The sequence below is a fragment of the Phascolarctos cinereus genome, unplaced genomic scaffold, assembly GCF_003287225.1.
Source record: "Phascolarctos cinereus isolate Bilbo 61053 unplaced genomic scaffold, phaCin_HiC Scaffold_1;HRSCAF=81, whole genome shotgun sequence".
In the NCBI taxonomy this organism is placed as follows: Eukaryota; Metazoa; Chordata; class Mammalia; order Diprotodontia; family Phascolarctidae; genus Phascolarctos; species Phascolarctos cinereus.
Genome location: NW_027555514.1, coordinates 100,104,404 through 100,131,008, shown reverse-complemented (window position 1 = coordinate 100,131,008; position 26,605 = coordinate 100,104,404). Strand labels below are relative to the sequence as shown.

General features: G+C 40.0%; 2 protein-coding genes and 1 long non-coding RNA gene across 10 annotated transcripts in view; 2 read left to right on the top strand and 1 right to left on the bottom strand.

The window, feature by feature from the left end:
* Positions 1 to 9,250, top strand: part of LOC110216226 (glutathione S-transferase kappa 1-like) — a 35,815-nt gene extending 26,565 nt beyond the window's left edge. The window contains exons 1-7 of one of the 7 annotated variants that reach the window (XM_020998013.2): positions 2,361 to 2,804; positions 3,540 to 3,688; positions 3,917 to 4,071; positions 4,729 to 4,813; positions 5,765 to 5,800; positions 8,508 to 8,533; positions 8,953 to 9,250. In XM_020998013.2, coding sequence (XP_020853672.1) covers positions 3,984 to 4,071; positions 4,729 to 4,813; positions 5,765 to 5,800; positions 8,508 to 8,533; positions 8,953 to 9,002 — 285 coding nt within the window. In that variant the 5' untranslated portion in view covers positions 2,361 to 2,804; positions 3,540 to 3,688; positions 3,917 to 3,983 and the 3' untranslated portion in view covers positions 9,003 to 9,250. Of the gene's footprint in view, positions 1 to 2,360; positions 2,859 to 2,911; positions 3,295 to 3,539; positions 3,689 to 3,916; positions 4,072 to 4,728; positions 4,814 to 5,764; positions 5,801 to 8,439; positions 8,469 to 8,507; positions 8,534 to 8,952 lie in introns of those variants that run through there. The other 6 variants (XM_020998010.2, XM_020998009.2, XM_020998011.2 and 3 more) reach the window with 6 other exon arrangements.
* Positions 9,251 to 20,074: 10,824 nt separating this feature from the next.
* LOC144456920 (uncharacterized) lies at positions 20,075 to 22,374 on the bottom strand. Its single transcript, XR_013486143.1, has 2 exons — positions 21,206 to 22,374; positions 20,075 to 21,137 (listed from the first exon to the last, which is right to left on the bottom strand). It is a non-coding gene; the product is annotated as an uncharacterized LOC144456920 (long non-coding RNA).
* On the top strand, positions 20,688 to 26,240 carry LOC110216183 (glutathione S-transferase kappa 1-like). 2 transcript variants are annotated; one of them, XM_078153175.1, is made up of 6 exons: positions 20,688 to 20,935; positions 22,985 to 23,085; positions 23,338 to 23,373; positions 24,910 to 25,026; positions 25,431 to 25,524; positions 25,944 to 26,240. In XM_078153175.1, exons 2-6 carry the CDS (start codon positions 22,999 to 23,001, stop codon positions 25,991 to 25,993), a joined length of 384 nt encoding a protein of 127 aa, XP_078009301.1. In that variant the 5' UTR covers positions 20,688 to 20,935; positions 22,985 to 22,998; the 3' UTR covers positions 25,994 to 26,240. The 2 variants fall into 2 exon arrangements, with proteins under 2 accessions (XP_078009301.1, XP_078009300.1); XM_078153174.1 differs by having other exon boundaries at positions 25,431 to 26,240.
* Positions 26,241 to 26,605: the final 365 nt, after the last annotated feature.

The following is a 26,605-nucleotide window of genomic DNA, read 5'->3' as shown; positions in this document are numbered from 1 at the left end:
ATAACAAATACACAGAACCAAACAAAACCAATTCCTGCACCAGCCAAGTCCAAAAATATACGACCCATTCTGCACCCTGAATCTATCATGTCCCAGTCAAGAAGTGGGTAGCATGTTTCATCACTGATCCTTTGGAATCATAATTGGAAACTGTATTGATCAGAGTTCTTAAGTCTTTCAAGGCCATCTTTATGATGTTGCTGTTACTGTCAAAATTGTTCTGTTTCTGTTCATCTCAATCTGTTTCAATTCAATTTCTCCCAGTTCATTTTTGGAAACAGTCCATTGCATCATTTCTTAGGGCACAATAGTATTCCATTACATTAACATACTGTAATTTGTTCAGCCATTCCCCCAATTGGTAGACATCCTTTTTGCTTCTATTTCTTTAGCACTACAAAAAGAAAAGTTATAAATATTATTTTATGTGTGGTCCTTTTCTACTTTTTCTGATCTCTTTGGAGTCTAGGCCTACTAGTAATATTGCTGGGTCATAGCGTATATATAGTTTAATAATTTTGGGGACAGAGTTCGAAATTGTGTTTCAAAATGCATAGACTAATTCATAGCTACATCAACAAAATAGCAATGTGCCTACTTTCCTAAAGCCCATATAACACTTGTCATTTTTCTTTTTTGTCATATTTCTCCATTTGAGGAATGAGAAGTAGAACCTCAGAAAGCATTAATTTATTTAATAATTAGTGACGTGAATCGTGCGTCATATGACTCTTTATGATTTGGTTTTCTTCTCTAGAAAATTGGCTATTCATATCTTTTGACCACTTATCAATTGAGGAATGGCTATTATTCTAGTCATTTGAATATGTCCATTTATATATCTTGGGAAATGAGGCCCTTATCAGAGAAACTTTCTACAAAGACTTTTTTTCCCATTTACCTGCTCCCCTTAAAATTTAAGCGCATTGGTTTGGTCAAAAAAAAATTTTTCATGGGGGCAACTAGGTAGCGCAGTGGATAGAACACTGGCCCTGAAGTTAGGCGGACCTGAGTTCAAATTTGGCTTCAGACCAAACACGACTCTTACTAGCTGTATGACCCTGGGCAAATCACTTAACCCTAATTGCCTAAAAATAAAGTAAAAATTTAATTTCATGTGGTCAAAATTATTCATTTTATCTTCCGTGATCCTCTCTATTCCCTGTTTGGTCATGAACTGCTCTACCCATAGCTTTGAAAAGTAATTTCCTCCTTGTTCTTCTAATCTGTTTATTATATTATCCTTTCGATCCAAGTCATGTATCTATCTGGAGTTTATCTTGGCATATGGTGATGAGGTGCTGGTCTACACCTACTTTCTGCCAGACTGCTTTCCAGTTTTCCCAGCACTTTCTATCTAATAGTGAGTTCTGACTCCAGTAGCACGTGTCTTTCGGTTTACTCATTCTTATGTTATTGTGTTCTCTTTCTTTTGTATGTTGTGCACATAATCTACTTCAATGATCAACCTATTTTTAAACCAGTACCAAATCATGTTGATGATCATTTCTTTGTAGTGTAGTTTCAGGTATGGTACTGCTAGACCTCCATTCTCTCTCTTTTTTTTTCATTATTTCTCATGAGATCCTTGATCTTTTGTTCCTTCTATTTCGTTTTGATTTTTTCTAACACTATAATCTTTTTGGTAATATGGCATGGGGCTGAATAAGTTAATTAATTTAGGTAGCATTATCATTTTTATCTTATTGACTTGGCTTAACCACGAGCAATTGATATTTCTCCATTTATCTAGGTCTCTATTTCTGTAAAGATTGCTTTGGATTGCTCTCCATTTTCATCCTGCTTCCTCTCATCTCCCTGCCTTTCTCCCCAGGCTGTCATGCCTAAAATGGACTCAGTGCCCTTTTCACACCTGCCATCTGCTGTTTCCAATCTTGATATTTTGAAGTCTCATTCTTTCTTCAAGGCCCAAATTATAGGCCAACTGCTGTAGGAAATTTCCCCTAAAATTCCCTCCACATGAAGAAAAAATTCTCTCTCTTCCATATTAGATTAGATTATAAGCTTTTTGAGGGCAGGGACTCTTTGTTGCCTCTTTTTATATCTTCAGCACTTCACAGTGCCTGGTACATAGTAGGTGCTTCATAAATCTTGATTGATTCCCTGTAACACTTAAACTGCTCTTCTCCTTTGCACTTATCTCACTCTTTGTCCTATAAAATTATGTTTCTGCTTTTTCTTCTGCTCATTACATTCTGAGCACCTTAAAGAGTGGCATTTGAAACAAATCCCTGTTGCTCCCCCAAGGCTTTGTAAAATGCCTTGAATATTGTAAGACTTAACAGACCTTTGCTGACATACAAGGAAGAGAGTTGCTGTCAAGTCCACTGTAAACAATCTCCCTGGGCTCCATCACAGAGCTGAGAGGCAGCTCCCCCCAGTGTCCAGCGGGCAGTATGCACAGATGCTTCCTCCAAACTGCAGAAGCACATCTATCTGGCCTTCTGGTAAACTTCGCATAGTGGCACCCGGGGTGGCCACACGGAGGCAGCAAGAGCCCAGCAAAGGACCAACGTGGCTCCTCCTCCAAGGCCTCAGCCCCCAGGCTTGAGCACCCTCCCCCTCTCCCGACCACTACAGCTCTGCTGGGGCGGATCCCGCCCAGAGCCTATTGAGTTTAAGGAGAAACAGAAAGCACCTTTGCAAAAAAAGAAAAAAGAAAAAAAAAAGAGCCAGTCACAGCTGCAGCAGCGCCGGCCCACTTCTCCCCAGGACCGAGACCATGACGAGCTTGCCTAGGAAGCTGGAGCTTGCCCTCCCCATATTCCTGTCTGGGCTTTGAGGTGACTGATTCAGGGAGGCTGTGGGGGTCCCACTGCAGGAACCGACACCCACAGGTAGATAGGGCATTTGCAGAGGGGGCCTGACGCTTAGGACATTTGGGAGGGCACTGGGGCAAAGGTAAAAATGGCCAACTTCCTGCTACTAGGGCAGCTGGGTTGGTGATTGGGAGACTGGGGAAGGCGGATCAGTGCTGAAGGTTACTGGATGAGCGCTGCCCCTGGGAATCAGATGGACCTAGTTTATTTCTCCTGCTCTACAGAAAGAAAAAGATAAAAGAAAATTCCACTAGCAGAAATTAGGATCCCTCAACACTCTCCACAACAATTCTTTGTCTCAACTTTCTTACCCAGACACTCAGGTTCTGCCTTCTTTCACCCCACCACTATTTTTACCACGCTGGGGAGGAGGGAAAAATCGTTAGAGGAAAGGGATTTTGATCCCAAACTGAACTAACCTCTTGGGTACTCCAGCCCTGAAGACTGGTGAGGTGTAAGTCAGCCCCTGACTCCTGTGGGGAGATTGTTTCCCAGCCCCCTGACAGCTGGGATAAGATCCCACAGCCCCAGCTAGACAAATGATCCCAACCTGAGCCAACAGATTTCCTCAACCTTGATCTCCTGCCCAGTTGTCAGTGACCCAGAAAAATTCACAACTATGGACTCCACCACTACCCACTGCACAGCCCTGAATGATTACACACAGTGGGTCCAAAATCATTGTTATATCCCTGGCAGGTCCTGTGTTGATATTAGAACATCTGGAACATCAACCTTCATCTGTGCCCAAGCTTCATCGCAGGGATCATGAAGAACAGTGGTAGAGAAGTATCCCATGGAAGAGAATGAGTGCCCAATGAGGGGTTTTACAAAAGAGCTGGCTCCAAGTGAGTCCTTACATTGCTGTCATCAAGTATCTCCCTTGTTTCCTTCTAAATCCCCAACCTATTGGATTTAAGGAGTTTTCTCACCAAATTACTCAGTGACCTAAGAAAACAAATTCCTTGAGGTCAGGAAACATATTCGTTTTGACCTTGTACCTCCTTTGTGCCTTTGTACTTCCATATCGAAGCGCATTGCCTTGTATTTAGTAGGTATTTAATAAATGTTTACAGAAATGAATTGAATGACTCACCCACAGGGAACAGACCACCTGCTTTGCTACCCCAAAAGGGCAAATACATGTTCATGGACCTCCAGCACCTAAGGAAGTTTTACCAGGTTCCCATCCAGGCACCCAAGGATTTCCTCTCTGTCATATTAGAAAAAGGTGGGTGTGGGAGAGTGAAGAAAAGGGGAGGAAGGCATAGCAGAGCAGGGAAGCTAAGATGAAGAAATATTGGGTGAGATGAGAGTCTGGGGTTACTAAAGTTGAGCAAAAGGATTCTAGGTTCTACTGAAGGATATAGACAAAATGATCTGGACAATCAGGACTATGTCAATAAGGAATTGTAGGAAAATACGGAGGAAATGGGGGAAATGGAAGTTTAGGCATATAATGGATGGGGGAAAATAGGAAAAATTGATTTGGGGGCAGGAGGACCCAGAGGAAGAGGGTGTGCAGTCAGTGGAGAAGCCACAGAGATCCATCTATCTCTATGCAATAGAAGAAACTATATAATACCAGAACTGGTTCTAAACTGAGAATCCAGTGAAACCTAGGTTCAGATCCTTCCCCTTAGTATGTGCTAGGCATGTGACCATGGGCAAATCACTTGACTATTCTAAGCCTCAGTTTCTTCATCTGTAAAATGGGGATGGTAATACCCAGTATACCTACCTCGTGTGAGGTTCCAGTGAAATAATGCACTTTGGATATCTTAGAGTGATGTATAAATCCAGGTAATTGTTAGTGTAGTTGTTGTTGTTGTTGTTGTTGTTGTTGTTGTTGTTCCCTTCTCTCCCATCTCTGGCTTCTTTCCCTCAGGGAGCCGGACTGCCATGCAATTCCTTACTGCTGTCAAGCTGGAGAACCCTGAGATGTTAGAGAGAGTGTCTCGAGAGTTGTGGATGTGTGTCTGGTCACGAGGGAGCTTCTTTTTTTAAATTTTTTTTCAATTGTCAAAAATCTATTTTCTTTCCCACTTTTCTCCCTGTCTTACTAGAGAGATAAATAAATAAATAAAACCCCTTATAACAAACAAGCATAGTCAAGCAAAACAAATTCCTGGAGTGGCAATTATCCAAAAAACACATGTGACATTCTGCACCCTCAGTCCATCACCTCTCTGGCTACAAGTGTAGACATTATTCTGTACTGTCAGTACTCAGGTTGGTCATTGCCTTGTTCAGAGTTTATTTTACAAAACAATTATCAACCATACTTTTTTCCCTCCCTACTATCTACCCCCATCCATTGAAAAAGAAAGAAGAAAGAAAAAATTATAGAACTCTTTCATTATATAAATACAGTTAAATAAATTCTCATGTTGGTCATGTCTAAAAAATGCATTTCGTATTGTAAAGATTAATCATCTTTTTTCATAAAGTATGCAACACTCTTCTCTATCAGTCCTCTGCAATTAGGGAAAAACATATTAAGTTCATCAGAGTTATTAAATATCAGAATTTTTCATTTTTAAATATAAGTAATTCTTATGGTTCTCCTTACTTCATTCTGCTTAAGTTCCTAGAAATCATTCCATGTTGCTTTTTAAACCATCTTTTTGCTCATTTCTTACAAACACTAGTTTTCCTTTAAATTTATATACCATAATTTATTCAGAAATCTAACTCCCGGATTAGACTTTCTAAAGTCCGCTGTCCTCTACATGGAGTCGGCTACTCTATCAAAAAAGAGACTGGATTCCTTTATTTGCCCTTATAGTAGTCCATCAGATTGAGCTACATTAGCAGCAATATTTTCCCTGCCCCTATGTCCACAGCCATATAACTCCCCTGTGTCACCTGTCCAGGCAGGACTTATCTCCCTTCCCCAACTGTATTCTCTTCTTTATGCCTAGGATGAAGATATCACCGAACCCCAGAGCATCTTGGCTGTGAGTATCGCAGCTCTATCCTTTTTTCCCTTAACTGAAATCTGAGAGGCAGCTAAGTGGCACAGTAGATAGAGTACCAGGACCAGAGTTCAAATTTGGCCTCAGACATTTACTATCTAAGTGACCCTGGGCAAGTCACTTATCCTATGTTTGCCTCAATTTCCTCATCTGTAAAGTGGGCAGACCAATAAGCATCTGCCTCCCAGAGTTGTTGTAAGGATCAAATGAGGTAATAAGGTAAAGCACTTGATACATAGTAAGCGCTATGTAAATGTTAGTTATCATCATAATCATTACAAATGAACATCATTCTTGAGTGAAACATAGCACTGTGCTCTGGGGCAATAAGGTCTCCAGGAATCAAGGTACAGATAGGGAGCAGAAGGGCGTGGGCAGCAAAATCTCTGTCTGGTGAAACAGGAAGAGATCACACTTAGAATGTATCTGAAAAGACACCTCAGTGGTCAGATTCTCACTGACTGGCCAATCATGGGCCCCAAACCAAGCCTCAGCTGGTCATTGTTTGGGTCTTATTGGCTCAGAGTGAATGTAAATAGCAATTGTTTCTGTTCTGGCCAGGAACCCTGAGGGTCTTCCCCTCCCAGATTGATTTTGTTTGTTTGTTTTTTGACTAAGTGAAAAAGGCCACTTTTTGCTTCATTTCTTACCTAGCCTTAATTACAGAATGGGTATTGAGTCAGACAAACTGAGACCTGGGAAAGCCCTTAGCTTAAAAAGGCCAAGGTCTCCCATTGCATCCAGGGCCATCTCCAGCCATCCTGATCTGGCTCTGGAGGAGACAGTGACTTTGCACAGTCCTGCCTCCCTGAAATCCAATTTGCTTGCAAGTCAAGGCATCACCTTCCCTGTGACACTGAAGGACAAACAACAACAATGACAGTAGTAAAAAAAGGGGAGAAAGGCAGTGGAGTGTATAGGAACAGTCGGACAAGGAGAGAGAGGACATCCAGCAGTACCTTACAGGAGGGGAAGCTCGTTGTGTTAGGAGTTCTAAGAACCTTCCTGGTACATGAAAAAGCTGGAGGTGATACCACAAGAAACCAAAGGGCTAAAATTTGTGTTATTTCCTGAACTGAAAGACAAACAAGAATAACTCAAAACAGTAATCTTTATTTGGCCATAAAGAGGAGAATGCAAGCTTTCATAAGGCAAGCCTAAACAACACATTGTGTTCATTGAAGTGAAATAAGAAGCCAATCCTTAATCAGACTGAGTCAAACTCGAAGGTATATAGAGCTTTAAGGTTTACAAGCACTTTCCTCAAAAACAATTCCACGAATGTTATCCCCATTTTCAGATGAGGGAACTGTGGTTCTGCGCAGTCAAATGCCTTGGCCTGAGTTCCATAGCTAGTAAGTGGGAGAAGCAGGATTCCAATGCAGTGAACTCATTCCTAGTAGAGCATCCTTCTCATTTGACCACTGTTACCATTTGCTAATATTAGGCATTGTTAAGCATGTGTCTTGATCATTTCTTGATAGCTCTGGGCTTAGAGTAGAAAGGATCAGGGACTGTATAGCAAGGGCTACCTGGCTTTATAGACCAGGCTTTATAGACCAGGTCAGTTGCTTCTGTGCCTCATTACCTTGCCCTCTTCTCTAAGGTTTTCAAGATTCCCCATAGGAAAGTGAATGTAGCCCCTCCCTTGCTCCATGTTCCACTCAGCACCTTTATTATCTCAAGACTTCAGGAAATTGAAAAGTCATTCCTCTAAAGTTTGAGGACTCAGACTAAAAGAGAGCAAAGAAGGGGACAGCAAAGAATATTAGAAAATAAGTAAATAAATGCATAAACAGAATATTAGACAAAATGATCCTTAACTAGGAGTTAGGAGACCTTTGTGACAAAGTCTTTGGCCTTGTGCAAATTACTTTCCATTTCTGGGTCTTAGTTTTGCTATCTGTCAAAAGACTGAGTTGGACTAGATGTTCTCTTAAGTCCCATGAAGATCCAAAGTCAAGGTCAAAGTAATAGTCATGATGTTAGCAATCTTCATAGACAAAGTCAGAAATATATACTGTTTACTCCTGAGGTCACTAACCGGGAGGAGTTGAGATCTAGAAGTTAACCCTCCCACCCTAACTCAACTGTGGTCTGTTGCCTACCTCACTTCCATAGGCTGCAGAGAAAGCAGAACTTTCTAAAGAACAACCTAGGAGTTTACTGACAAAGTGAAGAGCAGTCTAAAAGAGACGACAGAAGCAGCCTGCAGTTAAGGGATGAGGGGCCCTTCCCTCCCCCCACCACTTGCCTGAACACTCAGCCCATGGTCCTTGAAGCAGCTCTAATGTGTCTTCAAGTTTCTTCTCATAGGCCTACCTCCCAACACAACACTTTGCCACTTCCCACCAGTCTCAGCCACTTTAAACTCATGGTGAGAAAGGAAATGAAGGAAATAGATGAGGATAAAAGGGAGGTGATAGAAAGGGACAAATGTTAAGAGACAGAGAGTCAGAGACTCTCCTGCCTATCTCCTGTGTGATCCTTTGCCATCTGCATTGATACTGGGCCCCCTAGCCCTACTTCCCTTCACCAATCTTAAGTCAACGTTGACTCCCACCTTCCACTGTCCTCTTCCTTGTCTTTTCTGTATTGTACTATGATCACTCTTTCTCCAGACCTTTGGGCTTCCCATCATAGTGGTCCATTTGGATAACCAGTTTGACATGCTCTTTGACTCTGACAGGATGGAACTGCTGGCTCATCTGCTAGGTGAGTTGGAGATACTTTCCCCTTACCATTGCTGTGATAGTTCTTGCCCCACAGCCCTGCCTACCTGCCAAACTTACCACTGAGGAAGATGTTAGAGGTAGCAGGAATTCTTGAGCAATAAATTTTCATTAAGTTTCCAAGAGGTAGAGCCTTGTACTGGACACTTCAAATGGGAACAGGCTCTGTCTTAAAAAGTGGAAGCAATCTCTGTTGTAAGGAAACCATGTATATTGTAGAAGATAAGGAGAAATCATCTGCTCCTTAAACCAAGAATGGCCCCTTTCCAGAATTCCCTCGGTCCTTGTGGGAAAGAAAAGGGGTAAGGGAAAGAGAATAGTGGATAGCACACTTTGCCTAGGCCCCAGATGCTCTCTTCCTTTAGGACTGTGTGTAGAAGGTACCTGGTTTTCTCCTTCCAGGAGAACAGTGGCAGGGCCCAGTGCCCAGCACTGTGAAAGGCAAACTCTGAGCACTTACAGAAGAAGAGGAGCTGCTTAACCCTAGGAGCCAGACCCTTCCTCCCCACAACACTCTCATCAAGGAATCCAGGATGCTGGTGCTCTGTATTCCCATATTCTCAAGTTTGGGGGATATATGACATGGTATCCTGAGCTTGCAGTCCTGGGATTGTCTTATTCCTACTGCTCACAAATAAGTGCCTTAGGGAGGGCCCCAACCTTCATTGTTTCAACCAAATAAACTCCCCATTGCGATAGACATTTGTGTGCCTGTCACCATCTTATGTGTCTCGTGTATTCTTGATTCTGTATCTGTTCTTCTGTGGAGTTAATGAAAAGAAATTCCCCTGCAACTTCTAAGCCTGGGTGCCAAGGGAGACAGAAAAATGGCAAGTAGGAAAATCATCCATTATACAGATGAAGAAACTAAGGCTGGCAGTAGTGACTTGCCCAAAGTCACATAACTCGGCATCTGCAAAGCCAGGACTTCTACCTCAGGATACCAATCTTTTGAACATCTTAAGTGGTAGCAAATCTTTGTTTTTTGACAATGATGTAAGTTATGGAAACAGCTGGAAATAATTTGTTAGGTGAATACAGTTCCCTTCTACAATTCATCTTTTGGTAAACCAGCCAGAGTATACTAGGCCTGCTCAGCCATTGATCTAAGACTGTGCCAACTATAGTGAAAGGTGAAATACTCTAGGCCAAAGTGGAGCTATGCCTGAGCCTGGACTGAATTTAGGAACTGACCACTGTGAGCTCAGGACTCTTGGAGTGACCTAGACCCAGAAGTGATAAGCTGGGAATTGATTGGTATCTAGCTAGAGATATTAGATTATGTTATTGACTAGAGGATGAATAATAGGTTTAAGATCTCAATGCAGAGCTGGAAAGGACTTCAGAAGTCATCTAGTTCAGCCCCTATCTAAACATGAATTCCCTATACCTTGTGTCCTATAAAAGGTCTGTCAGGGCACCAAGAAGCCTCCTTCAGAAACACACATTTCTTGGCAGCTGCCACAGTAAAATAAAGGAGAGCTTGGAATGTGGTATTCCAGGGATAACAAAAACGGCTTACAACCAGGGGAAAACTGAACCTAATCCTACAGGAAGGAAGATAGAGAGCTTAATGAGATATAGGAATACCAAAAATTCCTCATGAAAAGGCAAAGCTGAGTAGAAACTTTGAATTGTGTATAAAGGAGTCAAGAAAAATGTAAATTTATTTTATAAACTGGAAGAAACTCTGTGATGAATTGTTTGCATTCAAATAGAGGAAAATAAACAAGTGTTCTCACATTCCTGTCATCAAGGGTTATAGGAAAAGTTATTTAAGACAAGCCAAGTCTCTTCAGGTGTTCTATTTGGATGATTTTTAAAAGAAGAGAAAATAGAAGTGAAATGGGGATAAATGAGGAGGAAAAAAGGAGGAAGAAGAAAGAACTTACACTATCACAAAAAGAGTCCATAAGGTGAAGTGTATAAAAATGTGCAGGAAAGCGGGGAGAAATGGGTATCTCATGAACCTCCCTTTCATCTCTGCTGGACAAAGAAAAGTTGAAAACACACATACATATACAAAGGGTTTGACCATTTTCTAGGTGGCAGTTTATCCATGTGTGAAAGAAAAACTGACTACCTCATAGTTACTTGGGGAATGGATGAACAAACTGTGATAAATATATAATATTGGAGGCTGCTAGGTAGCACAGTGGATAGAGGGCCAGTCTTGGAGTCAGGAGGATTCCTTTTCTTGAGTTCAAATCCAGCCTCAGACACTTACTAGCTGCATGACCATGGGAATGTTACTTAACGCTGTTGGCCTCAGTTTCCTCACCTGCAGAATAACCTGGAGAATGAAATGGCAACCTACTCCAATATCTTTGCCAACAAAACCCCAAATGGTGGGTCATGAAGAGTCATATACAACTGAAAAATCACTGGATCACTGAACAAATTGCAATAGAGAAATATAATGTAACAACACTGTCAGTAGTGGTGAATATAAACCAATCTGAGGAATTTGGAGAAAACTATAGGAAATTATGAAAGAGAAGTAAGCAGTACCAGAAGAATAATATATACAATGAATACAATAATTTTAATTTTTAAAATAGAAAGGAGGCTGAATTCTGAGCACTTGTAATGATCAACTTTGGTCCTAGAGATTAGAAAGTGATACATACTTTCCTCCTTTCAGAAGAGAGGTGGATTACTCAGGATGCAGAATGTTATGTACACACTCAGTCAGTCACTGTATCACGTGGATTTGTTACTATTTTGTTATAGGGAAGGGGTGCTTTCTGTTTTGAATATAATATAAATCAAAAGTCATCAATTAAACATTTTTCAAAAGAGACAAACCTTATTGAGATTTTTTTTCTGATTTTTTAATTAATGCATTTTTAGTTTTCAACATTCACTTCCACAAGATTTTGAGTTCCAAATTTTCTCCCCATCTTGCCCCTTCCCCCACCCCAAGATGACATGCATTCTGAATTCCCCTTCCCCCCACTCTGCCCTCCCTTCTATCAGCCCTCCCCCCTTCTCTTCTCCTCTTCTCCTTTGATTTTCCTGTAGGGCAGGATAGATTTCTATACTCCTTTGTCTGTATATCTTCTTTCCCAGTTGCATGTAAAAAACAATTTTTAACATTCATTTTTAAAACTTTGAGTTCTAAATTCTCTCCCTTCCTCCCTCCCCACCCACTCTCACTGAGAAGGCAAGCAATTTTATATGGGTTACACATGTGTAGTCATGCAAAACACTTCCATAATAGTCATGTTGTGAAAGACTAACTATATTTCCCTCCATCCTATTCCACCCCCTGTTTTTTCTATTCTGTCCTTTCACCCTGTCTCTCCTCAAAAGTGTTTGCTTCTGATTACCTTCTCCCCCAATCTGCTCTCCCTTCTATCATTCTCCTCCTTATCCCCTTCCCTTCTGTTTTCCTGTAGGGTAAGATAGATTTCCATACCCAATTGACTGTGTATGTTATTCCCTCCCTAAGCCAAATCCAATGAGAGTAAGATTCACTCATTCCCTCTCACCTCCACCCTCTTCCCCTCCAGTGTAAAAGCTTTTTCTTGCCTCTTTTATGTGAGATAATTTACCCCATTCTACCTCTCCCTTTCTCCTTCTCCCAGTACAATCCTCTTTCACCCCTTAATTTTCTTTTTTAGATATCATCTCTTCATATTCAACTCACCCTGTGCCTTCTGTGTGTGTGTGTGTGTCTGTGTGTGTGTGTGTGTATATATACACATACATACACACACACACACACACACACACACACACAAAGATATACATATATATATACACATACATAGAGATATATTCCCTCCAACTACCTTAATACTGAGAAAGGTCTCATGAGTTACAAATATCAACTTTCAATGTAGGAATGTAAACAGTTCAACTTTAAGAAGTCCATTATGATTTATCTTTCTTGTTTACCCTTTCATGCTTTTCTGGAGTCCTGTATTTGAAAGTCAAATTTTCTATTCAGCTCTGGTCTTTTCATCAAGAATACTTGAAAGTTTTCTATTTTATTGAATGTCCATTTTGCCCCTGAAGGATTATACTCAGTTTTGCAGGGTAAGTGATTCTTGGTTTTAATCCTAGCTCCTTTGACCTCTGGAATATCATATTCCAAGCCCTCTGATTCCTCAATGTAGAAGCTGCTAACTCTTGTGTTATTTTGATTGTGTTTCCACACTACTTAAATTATTTCTTTCTGGCTGCTTGCAATATTTTCTCCTTGACCTGGGAATTCTGGAATTTGGATATAATATTCCTAGGAGTTTTCCTTTTGGGATAGCTTTCAGGAGATGATTGGTGGATTCTTTCAATTTCTATTTTATCGCCTGGTTCTAGAATATCAGGGCAGTTTTCCTTGATAATTTCTTGAAAGATGATGTCAAGGCTCTTTTTTTTGATCATGGCTTTCAGAAAGTCCAATAATTTTTATATTAACTCTCCTGTATCTATTTTCCAAAACTGTTTTTCCAATGAGATATTTCACATTGTCTTCTATTTGTTTATCCTTTTGGTTTTGTTTTATACTTTCTTGATTGTTCGTAGTCATTAGTTTCCAGTTGCTCCATTCTAATTTTTAAGGAATTATTTTCTTTTGGAACTTCTTTTCCATTTGGCCAATTCTGCTTTTTAAGGCATTCATTGGCTTTTTGGACCTCTGTTGCCATTTGGTTTAGTCTATGTTTTAAGGTGTTATTTTCCTCAGTATTTTGGGGGGTCTTCTTTAGCAAGCTGTTGACTTTTTTTCATGATTTTCTTATATCACCCTCATTTCTCTTACCAATTTTTCCTCTACTTCTCTTGCTTGCTTTTCAAAATCCTTTTTGAGCTCTTCCATGGCCTGAAACTAACTCATATTTTGGAAGCTTTGGATATAGGAGCTTTGACTTTGTTGTCTTCTTCTGATTGTATATTTTGATCTTGTTTGTCACCAAAGTAAAATTCCGTAGTCTGAATTTTTTCCACTGTTTGCTCAAGTTCCCAGCCAATTACTTGACTTTTTAACTCTACGTTAAGGTAGGGCTCTGCTTCCACTGTGGAAGGTGTACTGTCCCGAAGCTTCAGGGGTTTTGTGCAGCTGTTTTGAGAGACACTTCTAAAGACCTGTAAATTTTCAGTTCTTCCAAGGTGGTATGATCAAAGGGGAGGTGTTTACTTCCTTCTTAGTCTGTGCTCTGGTGTGTGAGTAACCATAAGCCCTTTTTTCTGCCTTGAAACTTGGAAGATTCCCTCTCCATCACCGCCCTAGCTCTGCCACACCAGTGCTCCTCCTCTCCCCAGGAGTGTGCCGCAGAGCATGGGCGAAGCAAAAGAATCCTGCCTCAGTGCCAGCAAAGAGATCCCTGCAATCTCCCTCTGATCAATCAGCTGCTTGTTTGTGGGCTGAGAGCTCTGGAAGCAGCTTCTGCTGCTGTGGCTGCTGCCCCAGGGCTGCACTAGGGCCAGGGCTGACCTGTGCTCCTCTCTCCCCTAAGTCTGACTGACCTTTCCTATTGACCTTCTGAGTTGTCTTTTGTGTTTGTGGGTTGAGAAGACTGGAAACTGTTAAGGAGGTGAATAGAATTTTAGAAAAGTTAGATATGGTAGACCTCCGGAGAAAATTGAATGGGGATAGAAAGAAATATACTTTTTTTCTCAATGGTACATGGCATTTCCACAAAATTTGACCATGAACTAGGGAATAAAAACCTCACAATCCAATGCAGAAAGGCAGAAATATTAAATACATCCTTTTCAGATCATGATTTAATAAAAATTATATGTAATACAAGGCCATGGAAAGATACACTAACAATTAATTGGAAACTAAATAATTTAATCCTAAAGAATGAATGGGTCAAACAACAAATCATAGAAACAATCAAGAGCTTCATTCAAGAGAATGACAATAATGAGACAACATACTAAAACTTATGGGATGCAGGGAAAGCAGTTCTTAGGATAAGTTACATATCTCTAAATAATTACATGAATAAAATAGAGAAAGAAAGATCAATGAATTGGACATGCACTTAAAAAAAAAACTAGAAAAAGAACAAATTAAAAATCCCCAATTAAATACCAAATTAGAAATACTTAAAACCAAAGGAGAGATTAATAAAATTGAAATTAAGAAAACTATTGAACTAATAAATAAAACTAAGACCTGGTTTTATGGGGGGAAAAAACAATAAAATAGATAAACCTTTGGTTAATTTCATTAAAAAAGAAAGAAAGAAGAAAACCAAATTACCAGTATCAAAAATGAAAAGGGTGAATTCACCACCATTGAAGAGGAAATTAAAATAGTAACTAAGAACTATTTTGCCTAACTACATGCCAATAAATTTGACAATTTTAGTGAAATGGATGAATATTTACAAAAATGTAAATTGCCCAGATTAACAGAAGAGGAAGTAAAATACTTAACTCCAAATCAGAAAAAGAAATTGAATAAGCCAACAATGAATTCCCTAGGAAAAAGTCCCCAGGGCCAGATGGATTTACAAGTAAATTCTATCAAACATTTAAGGAACAATTAATTCCAGTACTGTATAAACTATTTGGGAAAATAGACAAAAAAGAAGTCTTTCCAAATTATTTTTATGATACAAATATGGTACTGATACCTAACCCAGGGAGAGTCAAAACAGAGAAAGAAAATTATAAACCAATTTCCCTAATGAATATAGATGCAAAAATCTTAAATAAAATATTAGCAAATAGGTTACAGCAACTCTTCATAAGAATAATACACTACAATCATGTAGGATTTATACCAGGAATGCAGGGCTGGTTCAATATTAGGAAAACTATCAGGATAATTGATTATATCAACAATAAAACTAACAGAAACCACATGATCCTCTCAATAGATGCAGGAAAAGCTTTTAACAAAATACAACACCCATTCCTATTAAAAAATACTAGAGAGATAGGAATAAATGGAGTCTTCCTTAAAATGATAAGTAGCATCTACCTAAAACCTTCAGCAAGCATTATATGTAATGAGGATAAGCTAGAAGCATTTCCAACAAGATCAGGGGTGAAATAAGGATGTCCATTATCACCACTGTTTTTCATTATGGTACTAGAAACATTAGCTTTAGCAATAAGAGAAGAAAAAGAAATTGAAGGCATTAGAATAGGCAAAGAAGAAACAAAGCTGCCACACTTTGCAGATGATATGATGATATATTTAGAGAACCCTAGAAAAGAAAGTGAAAAACTGTTTGAAATAATGAACAGCTTTAGCAAAGTTGCAGGTTATAAAATAAACCCACATTAATCATTGGCATTTCTATATACTGACAACAAAGCCCAATAGCAAGATATAGAAAGAGAAATTCCATTTAAAGTTACTGTAGACGTTATACAATATTTAGGAGTCTACCTGCCAAAACAAACCCAAGAACTATATGAACACAATTATACAACCCTTTTGACACAAATAGATATAAATAATTGGAAAAACATCAGTTGCTCATGGGCAGGGCAAGCTAACATAATAAAAATGACAATTCTCACTAAGTTAATTCACTTATTCAGTGCCACACCAAACTACCTAAAAATTATTTTATAGATCTAGAAAAAATAATAACAAGGTTCACTTGGAAGAACAAAAGGTTCAGAATATCAAGGGAACTAATGAAAAGAAATGCAGGGGAAGGTGACCTAGCCATTCCAGATCTTAAATTGTATTATGAAGCAGCAATCATCAAAACTACTTGACACTGGCTAAGAAATAGAATGGTGAATCAATGGAATAGGTTAGGTATGCAAGACACAGTAGTCAATGACTCTAGTAATCTACTGTTTGATAAATCCAAAGACTCCAGTTTCTGGGATAAGAGCTCACTATTTACCAAAACTGCTGGGAAAACTGGAAAAGAGTATGACAGAAACTAGGGATAGACCAAAGTCTTACGCCATATACCAAAATAAAGATAAAATGGGTACACAATTTAGATATAAAGGCTGATATTATAAGCAAACTGAGAAAGCAAGGAATAGTTTACCTGTCAAATTTATGGAGAACAGAAGAATTTATGACTAAACAAGAGATAGAGATCATTATGAAATGCAAAATGGATAATTTTGACTACATTAAATTGAAAAGTTTTTGTACAAACAAAGCCAATGCAACCAAAATTATGAGGCAAGCAGAAAACTGAGGAAAAAAATTTTACAACCAATGTCTCTGATAAGGGCCTCATTTCCAAAATGTATAAAGAACTAAGTCACATTTACAAAAATACAAGCCATTCCCCAATTGATAAATGGTCAAAGGATATGAACAGGCAGTTTTCAGAGGAAGAAATTAAAGCTATCTATAGTCATATGAAAAAATGCTGTAAAATCACTTTTCATTAGAGAAATGCAAATCAAAACAACTCTGAGGTATCACATCACACCTATCAGATTGGCTAACATGACAAAACAGGAAAATGATAAATGTTGGAGAAGACGTGGGAAAATTGGAACACTAATGCATTGTTGGTGGAGTTGTGAATTGATCCAACCATTCTGGAGAGCAATTTGGAATTACGCCCAAAGGACTATAAAAATGTGCATACCCTTTGACCCAGCAATACCACTTCTAGGGCTGTATCCCAAAGAGATTATATAAACGGGAAAAGGACCCATATGTACAAAAATATTTATAGGAGCTCTTTCTGTAATGGCAAAGAATTGGAAGTTGAACAAGTTGTGGTATATGAATATAATGGAATACTATTGTGCTATGAGAAATGATGAGCAAATGGACTTCAGAAAAACCTGGAAAGACTTGTGTGGACTCATGCTGAATGAAGTGAGCAGAACCAGGAGAACATTGTACACAGCAACAGCTATGTTGTGCAGTGACTAACTTTGATAGACTTAACTCTTCTCAGCAATGCAAGGATCTAAGAAATCTCCAAAAGTCTCATGATGGAAAATTCTATCCACATCCAGCGAAAGAACTATGGAGTTTGAACGAAGATCAAAGCATACTATTTGCTCCTTTTTAAATTCTGTTTGTTTTGTTTTGTTTCTTCTTTTTTGTGGTTCCTCCTATTGGTTCTAATTCTTCTTTACAACATGACTGATGTGAAAATATGTTCAATAGGAATATATATGTAGAGCCTATATGAGATTGCACACCATCTTAGGGAGGGAGGTGGGAAGGTAGAGGGAGAAAAATTTAAAACTCAAAAGATTATGGAATTGATTGTTAAAAACTAAAAATAAATTCATTAATTTAAAAAAAATTAATGAAAAAGAAAGAAAGAAAGAAAGAAAGAAAGAAAGAAAGAAAGAAAGAAAGAAAGAAAAAAGAAAGAAAGAAAGAAAGAAAGAAAGAAAGAAAGAAAGAAAGAAAGAAAGAAAGAAAAGAGTGGAAACCGCCACAGCTGCCAGTGATTCAGTCCCCTGAAGCTGGCTCCAGGAGCTACTGGGGTCACGTCTTTGCTTATGTGGCCCAAACTGTGCTCATCTCCCAGCCTGGCACAACATATCCTTACTGTCAATCATCTAGGTTGTCTTTGGCTGTTCCAAATTTGTTCCACATTTTTTTTTGTGGGTTCTGCTGCTCTAGAATTTGTTTAGAGTCATTTTTTACAGGTATTTGGAGGGGTTTGGGGGAGAACTCAAGCAAGTCACTGCTTTTACTCCGCCATCTTGTCTCAGCCAAAATTTTATTGAGATTTTAAAAATGAATTTCATTTGTAAAATTTTTGACAGTTATATAATGCTTTACAGTTTACAGGACATTGTATACCTGACTTCATTTGGTTCTTCCTATAACCCTGTAAGCTAGGCAGTTCAAGTAATAGTATCCTTATTTTACAAATGAGGAAACTAAAGCTCAGAGAGGTCAAATGACTTGCCCAAAGTCACATAGCTAGTAAGGGGTCAGAACCTTAGTCTTGCAGTACAGGCCTCCTCTTCTGATGTCCAATTCATGGCTATACTAGATTTCAAACAATTCCTTTGTATTTTTCTGTAACTATCACTGTTGCTCCTGGGTATACTGGGGTCTATCTAATAAGGACTGTTGGGAGGGTGAATTTTCTTTTGTAGAAATGAAAATATTTCTATAAAATCTTTTCAGACACTCTGACATACACCTGTGTTAGTCTCTGCTCAGCTGCATCAGACTGTCACTCATACTTCTATGAATCTCAGCTGTAGGGATCGGCTCTCATAGTCCTTTCCAATTCTCACAAGCTCTCTGAAACCTCTTTCAAAATACCTCTAATGCTTTCTCATTATTTGATCTCTGGCTCAGAAACAACTATTCTGATCTTCAAACCCTTCCCATGGGGAAATAAAGTTGAAATTGTGAAGAATTTCTTGTGAATATAAAGCAATGAATTCAGACTTTCCAATTTACTTTCAAAACCTAAGGCTTCTTTAATTTATTTACTTAAATTCATATAAGAAGTGAAGAAACCTACCAACATTCAAAAGCTGCCTTAGAGTTTTAGAGTGCAAAGAAAAGGACCTCATTTCTTAAGTTGGGAAACTGGGACCTAGCAATGTTAAGTGATTTGTTTTACAAAATCATGGCAGTCAGGACTAGAAACCACTTTTTTGACTCCTAATCTTTTATTCTGTCCATGGCAAGGCACTTCCAAGATGCTTGATCTTTATTCTTTGGAAGGTTACCAGCTGTTTGAGTGGAGATATTTTAGTCATGAGTTACCATGCTTAATAAAGAACAGAACAAAACAAAATGGGGGAGATTTTTTTTGTCTTTTTAGCCTTCCTAAATGAATGTTGGTTTCTCTAGGCAACATCATTTATTTCACTATTCTGGATGTCTTTTTCAAATCAAATCATGTACTTTAAGCCCAGGGATTTGGAGCCTAGGACTCAGAAGGCAGCTTTGTGGCCTTCTCTGTGCCATCCAGGCTCCACCTCTCCATGGAACTCAAGTTCTCATCTCTGTAATGGGGGCTGTCTGGTGAGCATTCACTTTATCTCACCTAGATCCAGATCCACCAAGTGACACAACAGCCATCTTCATGAACACCTCCTACCGCCTTCCTCTGCCCTTCCTCCACTTAATCAAAATGACCATTTCTAGTAAGAACTGTCAACCTACTCAGGTCCCACTTATTCAAAGTAGTGATCATCGTGTTCTCAGTATTCTCTGCCTGCTCAAATTATTTTAGATTTATATTAGATTATTTGTATTCATATTTATTTCTCTATTTACATATTGCACTGCTAGTCCTTCAAAGTAGACCCATTTTTCTTTTTTGTCTTTAAATTCCCAGTACCTAGTATAGTATTTTGCCCATAGCAACCTACTGGTTATAAGGAAGGAGTAGAGAGCACTGCTGCTCCCCAAAAAGAAAAGGAGCTGCTCCCCCATCCCATAGACTACCCCAGAGAGACCCCCTTATCTCCACAGACGCACCCAACAGGTCAAGCCAGCCAAGGAAGCCAGAGCTCTTCTGCGATTTGATGTCCCCCTATTCCTGGCTAGGCTTCAAGGGCATGCTCCTCTAGTAATAAATTTGAATTGAAAAATGAATTAAATTGGATTGAAGCAGGAGTCTTCTTCCTGTGCTGGTAAAACTTCAATTCAATCCAATAAATATTTATTAAGCACCGACGATATGCCGACAATATGCTAAGCACTAGGAATAGAAAAAGAAGCAGAAATCAGTCGTTGCCCTCAAGGAGCTTACAATCCAATGGGGGCGACAAATTTTTAAAAATACATTTACATTTATATATTTTATATATACACGTATACATGTATATCTTCATAGCTACATACATATCTTGACATCAAATTTATACCATACTATAATGGTTCCAACTTAGGAGTCCAAAGCCTGTGGGTGATTTTGAGAACACAAACACACCAATCCATATCGTGGTGATATTTATTTAGCTCCAGCGATGTGCAGGAGTAATCACTGTAATAAGGCAACACCGGAATCCACGGGATAAATGACGTCACACAAAGATGGCATCGTTTTTCCGATGCACCTTCGGGCGGTAAGGCTCCATAGTCCTTAGCTGAGGCAGAGCCCAGAAGCAGCGCCGCCGCTCCCCCCCCACACACATACCCGTCGCACATCTGGCCAGCTGGTAAAGTCCCAGCAGCGGCCGCCCGGAGGCAGCATGAGCCCAGGGAAGCGCCGGCGTGTCTCCTCCCGGGCTTCAGTCTCCAGGCTCGGGCGCGCTCCTTCTCCCAACCAGGTCGCCCAGCTCCAGGGGCGGATCCCACCAAGAACCTATTGGGTGGAAGGAGGGGTAAAGAGCCCCGCTGCCCGGCCTCCCGCCCCTAAAAGAAAAGGAGCGTGACGCGCTGCCCATCGAGACCCCGGGTCTGCCCAGAGCCACCACCATGCCGAGCCTGCCGAGGAAGCTGGAGCTCTTCTACGATGTGCTGTCCCCCTATTCTTGGCTAGGCTTCGAGGTGACGCTCCGAGGGAAAGGGGACATGGAGGTGGGGGCTTAGGGCCGAAGAAGACAGGGGCGCTGGGACCGTGGCTAGTCCTGGACCAACTCTGAATCTCCCAGCTGCTGAGGAGCCTGGGTTTGCGATGAGGAGGTGGAGCAAGGGAGGTCAGGGCTGAGAGGTGATGAGGAGAGAAGCAATGAGGCTGCTATCTCCTACTCTGAAATAAAAAAGAAAAAGAAAAGAAAACCGGAAATCGTGTGTCCCACCCCCCACATCCCCCACTACCTTTGCCTGTTGACCCACTGTCTTCATAGACAGATAGCAGCCTCCTTCTTCCTACATGCCACTCAGCCATCAGAAGGACAGTCCCAACCTCTCGATCTCTTGGGAACAACTCAGGGGAATGATGAGAGGGAAGAGTCAGTCCCTGGCCAGGAGAGAAGATTGGTTTCCAGGCCCCTGGATGGCACATGGCCTGACTTGGATAAGCTCACAAAGACCAAAATAGACTGTGCCAACTTGAACCAAAGATCTCCAGCCCTGCCCTAGGTGGCCCATGCCAGGGGCCAGGGATTAGGAATACTCCTGTTTCAAATGGCCCCTGCACATGTTCTAAAAGCCCACACACAGCTCACAGTGGTTTTGGTCTCCCCTGGCAAGTCCTATGTTGCCATCAGAACATCTGTAACATCAGCCTGAAGCTGCAGCCAAGTTTCCTAGTAGGAATAATGAAGGACAGTGGTGTGGAGGAATACTGAGGGAAAGTGTGTGGTGGTCAGAGAACCTGAGTGCCCATAAAGTTGTAAAAAAAAAAAAAAAGAGAGAAGGGTCAGCCCAAAAGGTCTGGGCCCTGTGGCTTTCTTATGTTTCTGGACTCAGCTAAAAAATGTCTCTCCCCAAAATCTTCAATGGCCTACTAGAATGAAAATTCCTTGAGAGCCCAATTATTTCTTTTTACATCTCCACAGATTAGAACTTTATCTTGCACAAAAGAACTACTTAATAAACATTTGCAGAATTGAATTAAATGACTTACCTGCAGGGAACCTACCACCTCTTTTAGTACCTCAAAAAAAGAAATACCTGATGGATGAACTCCAGCAGTTGGCAGAATTTTTACCAAGTTCCGCTTGTGATTCCCAGAGATCACCGAGTAGTGATAATAGACAAAGGTGGAAACCTTGTGTGTTTGTGTGGGTGGATGGAGGGAAGGAAAGGAATGAAGATGGAGCATGACAGGGCAATGGGCTAGGAGAAAGAAATAGTGGGCCAAAGAAGAGGCTTGAGTGGCTAGGGCTTAGCAAGAAGGGCTCTAGGGGTTACTGAGAGGTAAAACATGTTCGAAGTATGGAAAGAACTTAAACAGAGAGTTGCAGAAAAAATACTAGGGAAAGGGAAATAATAGAAATTATAAGGGATATATATATAAATATATATGTTATGAGTATATAAGGGATAGATGACAATAAGAAAATGTGATTCCAGTGACCCAGAGGCTAAAGACTTTCCTGGAAAAACAGGAAAGTCAATTTTATATATTATGCATATAATATGAGAACAATATAATCATTATAATAACTATGACAAAATATAATTATAGAATAAATATTGTGTGTATATATATATGTGTGTGTGTATATATATATATAATATATATATGTATATATATAATATATATATATATATAATATATATATATATATATATATATATATGAAAGAGAGGAAATAATGTCATAGGAAAAGAGTGTGTTATACCAAATTGGCTTCTGGACTCAAAGTCTGGAGGGACCTGGGTTCAAATTCTTCCTCTTTACACTTAATACATGTTGTGACCATGAAAAAGTCACTTAACCTCTCTCTAACCTCCAGTTTCTTCATCAGTAAAATGGTGCTGATAATACCTAGAATCCTACCCCATAGTGTTGTTGTGAGCTTAAAATGTAGTAATGAACTTTGGAAACCTCACAGTGCTGTATAAATCTGTTACTATTTTCTTTATTATTATTATTATTTATTATTATTATTATTCATTTTCCACACATCTCTGGCTTCTTTCCTCCAGGGAGCCTTGCTGCCATGCAATTCCTCAGTTCTGTCGAAATGGAGAAGCCTGAGATGTTGGAGAAAGTGTCTAGGGAACTGTGGATGCGCATCTGGTCACGGGTGAGGTGCTCAGAAATTCCACCCACCTTACCTCCCCAACTCTTAGGTTCTACTCTCTAAAATTTCCCTTTTGTAGACGGTAAATAGATCCAATTCTTGTGACTCTGTGCCTTTATAGTACTCCATCAGATTGATTTACATAGCACCAATATTGTCCCTATACCTATATCCATAGTCATATATATCCCCTCAACATACCCTGTCAATCTTTCTTTTGACTCCCCAACTCTGCATTCTATCCATTATTCCCAGGATGAAGATATCACAGAATCCCAGAGCATCCAAACTGTAAGTATTGCAGCTCTGCCCCTATTGCCCTTAAACAAAGTCTGGAGTTGTTAGGGGACCAATGAGGGTCATTTTTCTTAGGTGGAAGATAACATTGTGTTCTGGGGTGGTAAAGTGTGTGAGAAGCAGGACACAAATGCCTAAAGAGTAGAGGCCAGGAAGGCTTGGAGGTAGGAGATACCAACAGAAAAATCTCTGCAGAAATCACAGTTGGAATTCATCTGAAAAGACACCCCAGTGGCAAAAAGGAGAGTGGCAGTGGAGTGTGTAGGAAGACTCAGACAAGTAGAGGGAAGACGTCCAGTAGCTTCTTGGAGAAGGGAATGCTCATCATGTTAAAACCTAAACAACAGATTATATTCATTGAAGTGAAGTAAGAAGCCAGTCTTTAACCAGATTGAGTCAAACTCTAGGGTCTACAGAGCTTTAGGGTTTATGAGCACTTTCCTCAAAAAAACTCTGCAAACATTATCCCCATTTTCAGATGAGGGAACTGTGAGAGAAGCATTCAAATACCTTGGCCTGAGTTCCACAGCTAGTTAGTGGTAGAAGCAGGATTCAAACCCAGCTCCTTGAATCCTAGAAGAGCCTTCTTTTCATTTGGCCACTATTAGCCTTTGCTCATGTTTAAGCATTAAAGTGTCTTGATTCTTTCTTGACAGTTCTGGGCTTAGAGCAGAGGGGATCAGGGACTGTAGGAAGGGCTCCCATCTGTTAGACCAGGGTTTATGATAGACCTCCAGGTCAGTTGCTCTGTTCCTCATTATCTGGCCCTCTTCTCCACCTTTTGACTTTTCTCTAAAGTTTGAGGACCATTGGAATAAGGGGGTGGCAAAGATGTTAGAAAGAATGGTCCTGAACTAAGAGTTAGGAGACCTTTGTAACTCTGTGTCAAAATCTTTAGCCTTGGGCTAGTAATTTTCCTCCTCTAGGCCCTGGCTTCCTTATCTCTTAAAAGATGGAGTTGAACTAGACATTCTCTCAGGTTTTGAGTAGCCCCAAAGTCCAGTGGAAGGAAATAGGCACCTTATTAGGATGATTTCAGAGGGCAAAACAAGAGATAGAAGGAAAGCTATTTAGATATATATATATATGTATATGTATATGTATATGTATATGTATATGTATATGTATATGTATATGTATATGTATATGTATATGTATATGTATATGTATATGTATATGTATATGTATATGTATATGTATATGTATATGTATATGTATGTGTATGTGTGTATGTGTATATATGTATACATACACATACACATATATATATACACACACATACACATATATATATATACATACACATACACACACACACATATATATATATATATATATGGATCTGACTCAGGACTAAAGAGTATGTGTATATATGTGTGTACATGTGTATATATACACTTACATACATACATAAAACACACACACACACATGCTTTATTTCTGAGGTCCATGATCAGGAAGAGTTGATTTCTAGAAGTTAATCCTCCCACCCCACTCTACTATGGTCTTTCATCTACGTCACTTCCACAGGCTGCAGAAAAGGCAGGACTTTCTGAAGAAGTGGCTAAGTGCCTACTGGAAAAGTGTTCAACTGAAGAGGTGAAGAAGAAACTAAGAGAAACCAAAAATACAGCCTGCAAATATGGGGTGAGGAGCCTTGGTCCCCCATGTCCCAAACACAGCTTATGGTCCTTGAAGACACTGGGTAAGGAATTCTGATACACCTTAGAATTTATTTCCACAAGCATACCTTCCCAATATGACTCTTTCCCATTCCTCATCAGTATTAGTCAACTAATAAACTCAAGGGAAGAAAGAAAAGGAGAGAAATAGATAGGGAAAGAAGGGATGAGATAGAGAGGGACTGATGTTAAGAGACAGAAAGACAGAGACTCTCCTGCCTATCTCCTGTGTGATCCTTTGCAATCTGCATTGATACTAGATCCCTTAGCCCCGCTTCCTGTCATCAGTCTAAGTCAACGTTGACTCCCACCCTCCACTGTCCTCTTCCTTGTCTCTCCTGTATTGTACTATGATCACTTTTTCTCCAGACCTTTGGGCTTCCCATCATAGTGGTCCATGTGGATAACCAGTTTGACATGCTCTTTGACTCTGACAGGATGGAACTGCTGGCTCATCTGCTAGGTGAGTTGGAGATACTTTCCCCTTACCATTGCTATGATAGTTCTTGCCCCACAGCCCTGCCTACCTGCCAAACTTACCACTGAGGAAGATGTTAGAGGTAGCAGGAATTCCTGAGCAATAAATTTTCATTAAGTTTCCAAGAGGTAGAGCCTTGTACTGGACACTTCAAATGGGAACAGGCTCTGTCTTAAAAAGTGGAAGCAATTTCTGTTGTAAGAAAACCATGTATATTGTAGAAGATATGGAAAAACCATCTGCTCCTTAAACCAAGAATGGCTCCTTTCCAGAATTCCCTCGGTCCTTGTGGGAAAGAAAAGGGGTAAGGGAAGAGAATAGTGGATTAGCACACTTTGCCTAGGCCCCAGGTGCTCCCTTCCTTTAGGACTGTGTGTAGAAGGTACCTGGTTTTCTCCTTCCAGGAGAACAGTGGCAGGGCCCAGTGCCCAGCACTGTGAAAGGCAAACTCTGAGCACTTACAGAAGAAGAGGAGCTGCTTAACCCTAGGAGCCAGACCCTTCCTCCTCACAACACTCCCATCAAGGAATCCAGGATGCTGGGGCTCTGCATTCCCATATTCTCAAGTTTGGGGGATTTTTGGCTTGGTATCCTGAGCTTGCAGTCCTGGGATTGTCCTATTCCTACTGCTCACAAATAAGTGCCTTAGGTAGGGCCCCAACCTTCATTTTTCAACCAAATAAACTCCCCATTGGAATAGATATTGGTGTGCCTGTCACCATCTTGTGTGTTGGTGTATTCTTGATTCTATATCTGTTCTTTTTTGGAGTTAATGAAAAGAAAATCCACTGCAATTTCCTAGCCTCTATGCCAAGGGAGACAGAAAAATGGCAAGTAGGAAAATCATCCATTATACAGATGAAGAAACTAAGGCTGGCAGTAGTGACTTGCCCAAAGTCACATAACTAGGCATCTGCAAAGCCAGGATTTCTATCTTTTGAACATCTTCAGTGGTGGCAAATCTTTGTTCTTTGACAATGATGTAAGTTATGGAAACAGCTGGAAATAATTTGTTAGATGAATACAGGTCCCTTCTACAATTCATCTTTTAGTAAACCTGCCAGAG

Coding starts and splice junctions, on each gene's coding strand:
- LOC110216183 (XM_078153174.1), top strand. CDS start 22,999: ATGCAATTCCTCAGTTCTGTCGAAATGGAGAAGCCTGAGATGTTGGAG. Junction 23,086..23,337: donor GGATGCGCATCTGGTCACGG/GTGAGGTGCTCA, acceptor CATTATTCCCAG/GATGAAGATATCACAGAATC. Junction 25,027..25,430: donor ATACAGCCTGCAAATATGGG/GTGAGGAGCCTT, acceptor CTTTTTCTCCAG/ACCTTTGGGCTTCCCATCAT.